General features: G+C 40.1%; 1 protein-coding gene across 3 annotated transcripts; it reads left to right on the top strand.

The window, feature by feature from the left end:
• The first annotated feature begins 2,549 nt into the window (after positions 1-2,549).
• Positions 2,550-4,442, top strand: LOC101659094 (spindlin-2). 3 transcript variants are annotated; one of them, XM_045290638.1, is made up of 2 exons: positions 2,550-2,815; positions 3,478-4,442. In XM_045290638.1, exon 2 carries the CDS (start codon positions 3,480-3,482, stop codon positions 4,254-4,256), a length of 777 nt encoding a protein of 258 aa, XP_045146573.1. In that variant the 5' UTR covers positions 2,550-2,815; positions 3,478-3,479; the 3' UTR covers positions 4,257-4,442. The 3 variants fall into 3 exon arrangements, with proteins under 3 accessions (XP_045146573.1, XP_045146574.1, XP_004717737.1); XM_045290639.1 differs by having other exon boundaries at positions 2,550-2,867; XM_004717680.2 differs by having other exon boundaries at positions 2,551-2,811.
• Positions 4,443-9,931: the final 5,489 nt, after the last annotated feature.

Raw genomic sequence — 9,931 nt, 5'->3', positions numbered from 1 at the left:
GCATCTGGGGTCTTAAAGGCTTGAAGATAAACAAGCAACCATCTAGCAGGGAAGCAACAAAGTCCACATGGAAGAAGCACACCAACCTGTGTGATCACAAGGTGTTGATGGGATCAGGTATCAGGCATCAAGGACCTAGAACAAAAAATTGTATCGATGTGAATGAGGGGAAGTGCAGAGTGGAGACCCAACATTCACCTGTAGACAATTTGGACATCCCCTCACAGAAGGGTCACAAGGAAGAGATGAGCCAGTCAGGGTGCAGTATAGCACTGATGAAGCATACAGTTTTGCTCTAGTTCTTTAATGCTTCCTACCCTCTCCTCCTCCCACTGTCATGACCCCGATTCTACCTTACAAATCCAGCTAGACCAGAGCATGTAAGCGGGTACAGATAAGAGCAGGAAATACATGTAATCCAGGAAAGATAACCCCCTCAGGACCAATAAGGAGAGTAGCATTACCAGCAGGATAAGAGAAAGGTGGGAGGAGAAAAGGGGGAATCTATCACAGTGATCCTACAAATAACCCACTCTCAGGACAACAGAAAAGTGAGTGAAGGGAGACATCAGTCAATGCAAGACATGAAAAAATAATAATAATTTATAAATTATCAAGGATTCATGAGGGAGGGAAAAATGAGAAGTTGATACCAAGGACTCAAGCAGAAAGAAAATATTTTGAAAATGATGATAATTATGATGGCAATAAATTTACAAATGTCCTCGACACAATGGGTGTATGTATGGATTGTGATGAGAGTTGTATGAGGCCCTAATAAAATGATTTAAAGAAAAAAGTACTAAAATGAAAAAAGGTAGAATGTGAATGAAAATAGTTTGCATGCACACACACACAAAGACAGCTAAAAGCTTGAATTGTTTTTTATCTTACCACAGATAAATGAACACAAAAGTAAAGAGAGAAACAGGGACCTGACTACAACTAAGGAAGTAGAGCCCAGAGGAGCACCTGTCCTTATTGCTCAGAGTCCTTGGGTTTAGACGCTCCTAGACTGAGAGGAAGATTGATGTCAGGACACATGCACAAGTAACATCCAGCCAAAAGAAGTTAAAGGGAGAAAAGGCTTTTCCTTCGCAGCCAACAGTGAAAGAAATTTTTCCACTAGAGCCAATATTCTGAATTTGGACTTCTGGCTACTCAACTATGGGGGGGGGAAAGCCTTTTGAAGACTTTTTGGTGTTTCTGTTGTAGCGATAGAAAATAAATGAGGCAGTAGGTCTGAAGCTATATCCCATGTGGTTTTAATATGCATTTACCTTACAACTAATGATGTTAAAGGTATTTATGTGTGCTTATCTACCTAAAGCAGTCAGTAGATTCAACACAATAAGGATCAATATTCCAGCCAACCAAAATTACTTTGAGGAGATTACAAAAAAGTCACAAAATACAATGTGTTTACATTTGCTCTGTAAACATTCAGCAAAACTACAATAAAAACTTTATGAAAAGAACCTATTGAAAAAAAGTTAGTTTCTCAAAAGCTCTCTACTTTCATAAATAAATCAGATTACCATTTCTTGTGGAAACATCATCTTAAATGTTCAGTAAACAGGAGAAAAATTTGAATTATGGGTCATTTTACAGTAGATGGTTATTGACTAATGTTATGGATGTGCTATATTCTACATAAACACTTGCTGAATTAGTTTAAAATTAATCATTTCAAAATCATATAATGTACTCAGAAAATGTTTATTTTGCATAGAAAAGGCAAAAGAATAATGAATGTTAATATTTTGCTGTGAACGCTGGCCAATAAAAAGTAAGATAGAGATTAATATTTTTGTTCTTCGAAACAATGACAACAAAAAACAAATCCAAAATATCAAACCCATTGCTAAAAAAATCATAACAACACTATCTAGTGTTCCCAAAGTTGGATGATCTCATCTACTTCCACAGAGCAACGGGTGCCTTTGAACCACCATTCTTGTGGCTAGCAATATAAGGGCTAACCCACAGTACCACCAGGGCTCCTTCTTCTTCATAATCTTCTGAAATTTAAACAATGATTACATAGTACATCCAATTATTTTTCAATCAGATAAAAGGAAAAAATATACATATAATCAAGAGATAAGTCTGAAACTAATCAATCAGAAAACATTACATAGAGTTCAGATCAGTATGGAATATTGAGTACTGCAGCATTTATCGCCTTCTAACACAAATCTTCATAAAATAACAAGAACGGCAGTATATACATAAAATAAATCCATGCCTCACTAGTATAAAGCCATGGGAGAATAATTGAATTACGGAAGGCAATGGGACTAAGGCCAAGAAAGGGGTGGAAGTGGGGATGGGTTGGTGAATGCAGGGAGTCTAAGCCCCAAGACGGAACAGTAAGAGTTACAGTATGATGGTCATGAACCCAACTGCCAATAAATTTTAAAAGGGGCAGTACCTAGAGACAAGAAGGCACTCATGGGCCCAGAGAACTTCTGGGGATTTGGATTAGGGTGGCGCATGTGTTTAGCAGGAAGGGGAGGACTCTTTCCTAGCAGGAAGCTGCGCTACCTTAAGAAGGAGGAGACTGCAGCTGCCTCAGCTGCCTGTGGGAACTCTATGTGGCAGAGTTGCCCTCTGCACCAGCAGGAAGACTGAGGAGTCAAAATCCCAGTACTTGTGATAGCACCTCCATCCTCTTCACCTTCATAGAATTGCTCATCCTCCAAAGACAGACCCTCCCCTCTCAGCCCTTGCAAGAATTCAGCTACTGGCCTGAGGATCCCCCATCAACACAGGATCACAGCACTGGAGGCAGCGAAGTGTCTGATTTGGGCACGTGAGGCTCGCGCGATCAGGGGCGGTGGGCTCCAGGCAGGGCAAGGCCATTGGTGGGCACCGGAATGAAGGTGGGGGGAGGGGGGAGAAGGACTCCTCCGCGGGGAATTAGTGGTGGGGGTGGGCGCCAGGAGTAGTGGAGGAGTGCAGTGGGCAGTGGGTAAAGGAGTGGCCTTAGGAGCCAGGCAGAGATGTGAAGGTGAGCCCTGGGAAGCAAGGGTGGTGTGTACCAGAAAAGGGATTGTTGTCCGAGGGGGCTTGTGGGAAACTGACTGGGAATCTCAGGGAAAGAAGGCAGGGGGGTACTGGTCAAGGCGGCAGAGGGATGAGCGGTTTATAAAGGGTTGGGAGTGGGCTCCAGTGGCGGGAGAGTGGGGACAGTAGTTACCATGGGCGCTGAGTACTGAGGAGGCAGCCCACCCTCTCCTGCAGAGTTCCTTACCACCGCCAGCACCAACACTGCCCCCGCCCTGCTGCGCAGCTTAAAGGAACCTAGGAGGAAAGACACTGCAGGCACGCAGCCAGGATTCCCAGCATTGCTGCAGGACTCTGGGGGACAAATATTGGCGCCTCACGGGGTACACAGACCACACATCGCTATGGGAAGAAAGAAGTTCAGCTAAAATGTATTGAATTGTTCTGTCCTCTCTCTTCTCGATGCAGGCATGAAGACCCCCACCGCACAGGAGACTCGGGGACAACAAACCAGAGCAGCTGCAGGACTGGCCGCTGGATCTGCAAACATAACGAAAAAAAAAATCTCCCAAAAGAAGCAGAGGGGCAGACCTTCTTCTCAAACCCGCAGGAACATGGTGGGCTGCAGAATTTCACATGGATGGAAGGAAGGTGATGAGCCCATCACCCAGTGGAAAGGAACCGTTCTGGATCAGGTGCCTATAAATCCCTCTCTTTATCTGGTGAAATATGATGGAATTGACTGTGTCTATGGACTGGAACTTCACAGAGATGAAAGAGTTTTGTCTCTTAAAATTCTTTCTGACAGGGTGGCATCCTCTCAAGTCAGTGATGCAAACCTTGCAAACACCATAATTGGCAAAGCAGTGGAACATATGTTTGAGGGTGAGCATGGTTCTAAGGATGAATGGAGGGGGATGGTCTTAGCCCAAGCACCTATCATGAGAGCCTGGTTTTATATTACCTATGAGAAAGATCCTGTCTTGTACATGTACCAGCTTTTAGATGATTATAAAGAAGGTGACCTCCGTATCATGCCAGAGTCCATTGAATCACTTCCAGCAGAGAGAGAGTCAGGAGGAGTTGTAGATGGCCTGATAGGTAAACATGTGGAATACACCAAAGAAGATGGCTCCAAACGGATTGGCATGGTCATTCACCAAGTGGAAGCCAAGCCCTCTGTGTATTTCATCAAGTTTGATGATGACTTCCATATCTATGTCTATGATTTAGTGAAGAAATCTTAACTGTCAATGGTAAACTTGGCCATACTTGTGGAAACATGTAATGTGTACACATGCAAAAAATATTTGTTTGTTTGTTTGTTTGTTTGTTTGTTGGTGTATTGAAAGCTTAAGGGCCCCTGTTAACCCTACATGTTTGCCACGTAACTGTTGTTTTGTTCTGAAAAATACAAATTTATGTGGACATGATATGCCATGTGTAAGGTATTTGTCTTATTGAAATGGTTTGGGTGTATTTGATGGAGGGGCAGGAAAGGAGAGAACAGCTGTGAATAAAGTTAATTTGGGTTCATAACCAGTCATCTAAAAATAAAATAAGATGTTGGTGGGCCTACTCTAGAAAAGAAGAGGGGAAGGAACTAGAGATGGGCTATTAGGGGAAAGGAGAAGATTATTGCTTAGGAAATAGTAGGAATAAAACACAAAAGTTGAGAAGGGTAGAAGTCGGGTGGGGGGGCATCTAACTCGAAAAGGCATTGAGAATGGCTGAATGATAGTGAAATCTTGGGGCCTATAAGAACATAGGCATCAGGTTGTATAGAGAAGTTCACAAATAAATATTGGAGTATACCAAAAGGAAGAGAGACTAATTGGACAGCAATCTTGGGATGGTGGAGGGGGAAGTCTATAGGATGTATAAAGGAGGCCAGAAAGGAGAGAGATTGAGTGAAAAGGGATGATAAGAAATGATAAGAATTAGTGACAAAGGGAGTTAGATAGAACACAGGAAAAGGAAGAAGAGAGGTAGTAACAGGAGATATAGGAAGGCCCCGAAAATAGTTGGAATTTTTATAGCTTCCAAATGGTCTCTCCTGATTCAATGAACAATGAAAGGAATAGTCAAAAAAGTAAGTTGGATTGAAGGTTCCCTAGAAGGACATTTTAATACAATTGGTCTAGGCCAGTTAAGCAAGAACCAACTTTACACGTAAACACTTTCCTTATTGCAACCAGTTTATAATGTACTCTATTCCCACACCTTGCCTCCAGCCAAGCTGACCCCAGCCTTCAGCTTAGGTACATTACCATGTTGTACTATAACTGCTGGGCTTTAGACCACCTCCTCATATTTATCAATCACCCAGGTACAGTAAATATTGGGCCAGACGTTCTTGGTTTGCTTTCCCTAACTGGATAAGCAGAACATGTGGGAAATGTAACTGTGGACAATGTGCCACCTTGAATTTGGAAAGTATTTATCCAGAAAAACCTGAATACAAGTACAGAATCACTGTTCTTCTGCCCGGTAAATATTCACTGCCTCCCTAGAGAGGAGATACATCAAAGAATTGAGCCTAATGTCTCTCCCAGGCATGGGGAATATTCTAAAATTTCATCATTCTCTCCACCAAGTGTTTTGTCATAGGAAGCTCCTACTGCCAGAAGCACACTGTTGGCTAGATCCTCTACAAAATCTGTAACTGGTGATCCCCTTGAAGTCAACTCCTAGCCAACTCTTCCCACCCCATTTCCATAGGGATCTGCGGTATACATTTGTACAGCACATTTTTGCTAAGTGGGGTACATGTGGTTAGAAGTTGCAACTGTAACTCTTTCAGATGTATAGTGCCACAAAAGGGGGTGGTGATGCATGGCCAGAAGGGAGCTGCAACTCCTATAATATTCACCAGAAAGAACGTGTCCCAAATGCGCAGGTCTGTATCTTTCTCTTCCCCTGGTGCTTATTCATGGGTAGTCATTCAACTAAAATCCTTTCCTAACACTTGTCTCTGAGTTCCCCAACTCTAACTAACCAATAGTCCTTATTCCTAAGGAAAAGGGATAGTGAGTACAGACTATCCAGGCTTCCCTAACTGCATGCATTGTATAGGGAGGGATGGAGCTTCCAGGAACTGAAAAAGGGAGCATCCAAAAGAACCAGCCACTCCATAAGAAAAAGATGAAGCTTTCTGTTTCTGTAAAGATTTACAGCCTTGGAAACCCACTGACATTCTATTCAGTCATAGGGTTTGTATGAGTCAGAATCCACTAGATGGAAGTGAGTGAGAAGTACAGCATCCCCTTCACTGTTTTTCCCCATGTAGAACAAAGAAGCATGAAAAAACAAAAAACAAATCAAGGACATATGGAAACAACTGTTTCAAAAGATTAAAGGAGTACATGAACCCCAGTCCCAACAACCCTGAGTTCAGAAAGGAAAACAACATGGAACCTGGCTACCATTACGAATCACATTGAATGGTGTGTTAGAAGAACTTGGATAGAGTCAGAAAAAAAGTGGAACAAAATTTCTTTAAAAAACAGGCTCATTGGTCAGATAGAGACTGGTGGAACCACTGGGAATATGACCCTTAGTCATCCTTTAGGCCTGGAACTGAACTCATCCCAGTGGTTCAATTTTCAGCTAAACAGTACAGGTCTCTAATGTGAGCAAAAGTACTAGGAACATATGCACTCCTTAAAACATTAAATTATTAGGGATCAAAAGGGTAGCATTTCTCTAAGGTTCAGACAACAGGAAGGGCTAGAAAAAGAATAGAAACAGCAAAAAACAAAGAGGAAGTAGGATGAGTGACATTACATTGTGAGGATCACAATCAATGACATAAAACAAAATTCACATAAATTAAATGGAAAACTGATTTTCTGTGTAAACCTTCACTCAATTCACAATAAAAGCTAAAAAAAAATTTTTAACCACTCCTGGCAACCTACCTTACATATTATATTAATTTTCGTTCATACATCACATAATTTAGTTCAGTGAACAACAGAAGCTAATTTCAACCAGCTCTTAAATTTTTTTATGTCATGTTTTTATATTGTTTTAAATTTTAATTAACTATTTTATAAAGTTGAAAGATTTCAAATTATTAAGACTCATATTTCTGGCTTCTCAAAAAAATTCAAGGATAAGGGCCTACTTCACAAGAAGGATATAAGCAGGAGTAATTGAGAAGGGACTAAGCCCATTTTAGGCTCAGAATGCTCTCCAGTTGGTCACACACCCATCTGACTTGCTTCACTATGAAAAAAAGACCAGTTGTCCTCCTGCAGGAACGTCTGGGCTAGACCCAGGGACAACTACTTAGGCATTCTTTTGACTCATTTGGTCTTCATTCACTTTTTAATTCATTAATTTTAGCTTCATCCAACAAATAATTTGTTGTTTCTTGTTTGTTTGTTTTTGAGGCACGGGGGTGGGGGCTTTCTAGCAAGCATCCTTCTAGACACGCTTTATGTTGATATAAGCAATAAAACAAAACAAAATTCTCACCCATAGAGCATCATTTAGTTTGATAGACAAAAATATGCCAATCTCAAATACAATTTAAGGAGAACATTTATCTACCCTTAAAAACACAAAGACATAGACACATCATTTGGATGAGGAAGGCCATTATCATAAGGTCAAATGGCGTTCGAGGAATCACCATCAGGATACTAAACAAAGTGTAGAATAGGCATAGAACAAAGGAACTGTCACAATCAATCCAGTTACAAACAAAACTAAAGAAGCAGAAAAAGAGCCATGATTCACAAACACACACACACACACACACACACACACACACACACACATTTTAGAAGGGCTTACAAGACTGGTCCAGGGCCTTTTGACCAAGGTAGTCAAGCAAGACTGATAGACATGACTCATGACTATGTGAACTCCAGTATGGTGATCTCTATCAAAGACACACCCAAGGACACCCCTAAGAGTCTGCCTTTCCCTGGGCTGGCTAAAAAAGTGTGGATGTAATCCATTTTCCAAGGCACTCTGCTTGAGAGTAAGATAATCTACATCCTTGGTTAAGGACCTCAAGAATTCAACGGATGCTTAATCTATGTGGACACTCTGCAAATGGTTTTTGGGTTGTCACTGCTAGCGATAACCTTTCAGAATTTTCGCTGTAATGCACAGTAAATAAAATAAGTCAAACACAAAAGATTTAAACAGTTACAAGTGCTGACAAGGAAAAACTCATATGCACAGTATGGGGAAATGAAATGCCAGAGAATTGGCCATGATTAGACAAGTATGACTTGGACAGTAAAGGCCACACTGAGACACATGGATTTTGAATAAAAACCTGAAGTCAATTAGCCACATGGCTGGCGATCAGAAGAGTTAGTACTGATGTCCCAATGCAGAAGTGGTCCTGTCACAATTAAGGAACCAATGCAGAATTGAACCTGTCACAATCAAGAAACACTAAAAATGGCAGCATAGCTAATATTCAATAGGCAATAAAGAACAGCCCTGCCGGCATAGTGGTTATGTATTGGGCTGCAATCTGAAACATCAGCAGTTCGAAACCAACAACTTCCCTGTGGGAGAAAGATGGGTCTTAGTACTCCCATAAAGAGTCATAGAATCAACTCAGTGGCAGTGAGTTTCCTATTTTTTTTTTACCCCAAGGAAGAGACATCCTGGTGGTGCACAAGGACAGCTTTATAGAGTTGCTCTGAGTCAGAATCAACTAAATGGCAGTGAATTGAGTTTTTAATGTAGAAAATGGCAGGAGAAGAGTTTAGAGTGGTGATAAGGATGAGGGAGTTGCAGATGACTTACAGCTTTTTAAGTTTGGGAATGGAATTTAATTTGGAGAGATGGAGAGTCATCAAGTATTTTCAGAAAATTAATGGTGTGATTTGTCATATATATATGCATGGTTTTTTAATTGATCATATATTGAAATGCTAATATATTTCACTTCCCCTTCCCTCTTGGCTTCCCTCCTCTCCACAACCCACAACTCTCTGCCTCCGTGTAGCTTTCAAAATCTGCTTCTTTTGCTGTGAAAACCATTTTCGTGTTTTTATCTTTTTTGTTTGTTTGTTTTGTTTTTATATTTTATAGTAGTAATGTCATGTAATATTCGTCTTATGAGATTGACTAAGTTTGTTGAGCATAATGTTTTCCAAATTTGTGTATGTCATGAGTGTCTGACAGTTTCCTTGCTGTTTTTTAGAGATGCATAATATTCCATTGTATGTATACACTGGAATTTATTTACCAATTCCTCCACATGTGGATGTCTTGGTTGCTTCCATTTTTCTGCTTTTGTGGATATCGCGGTGATAAGCAGAGGTGTACATATATCTCTTGGTGTTTTATTCTGTATTTCTTTGGGGGAATATACCAAGTAGAGATATTGTTAAGTCATAAGGTATTTCTGTTCCCATTTGTTTAAAGAAATACTATCCTGTTTTCCATAATGGCTGTACAATTTTCAATCCCACAAATACGTCCTAATTGCTCCACATCTCATTTAGCATTTGCTGTTCTTATTTTGCTTTTTAATTTTGCACCCAATGTTAGTGTGAAATAGTATCTCATCATTGTTTAATTTGGATATCTCTTCTGTTTATAAGAGAAATATATACCTTAGATATTTTCACATGTGTTTCTTCACATACTTGTTGGCCACCTGAATCTCATTTTTTATGAATTATCTATTCATGTTTTCTGCCAATTTTTAAATGGTATTATTCATATATTTCTTATTGAAGTGTTTCAGGTTTTTATACATTTATAGATTTTTGATACTAGCCCTTTTCTGCTATATCTTTGCCAAGTATTTTTACTAATTTGTGGGTTCTCTTTTTAATCCTTTGATAAAATCTTTTGATGTACATAAATATTGTGATTTTAGGAGGTTCCATGAAGAAAGTAAAGCTTATTAAAAAGACAGAAAAGAAAGAAAAGATCCAAC

Source organism: Echinops telfairi, unplaced genomic scaffold (assembly GCF_000313985.2).
Source record: "Echinops telfairi isolate 266 unplaced genomic scaffold, ASM31398v2 ScPeMD7_45;HRSCAF=164, whole genome shotgun sequence".
Taxonomy (NCBI): Eukaryota; Metazoa; Chordata; class Mammalia; order Afrosoricida; family Tenrecidae; genus Echinops; species Echinops telfairi.
This window is presented reverse-complemented; position numbering and strand designations above follow the sequence as displayed.

Bases quoted from the DNA above. Each gene is read 5' to 3' on its own strand.
- LOC101659094 (XM_045290638.1), top strand. From the start codon at position 3,480: ATGAAGACCCCCACCGCACAGGAGACTCGGGGACAACAAACCAGAGCA.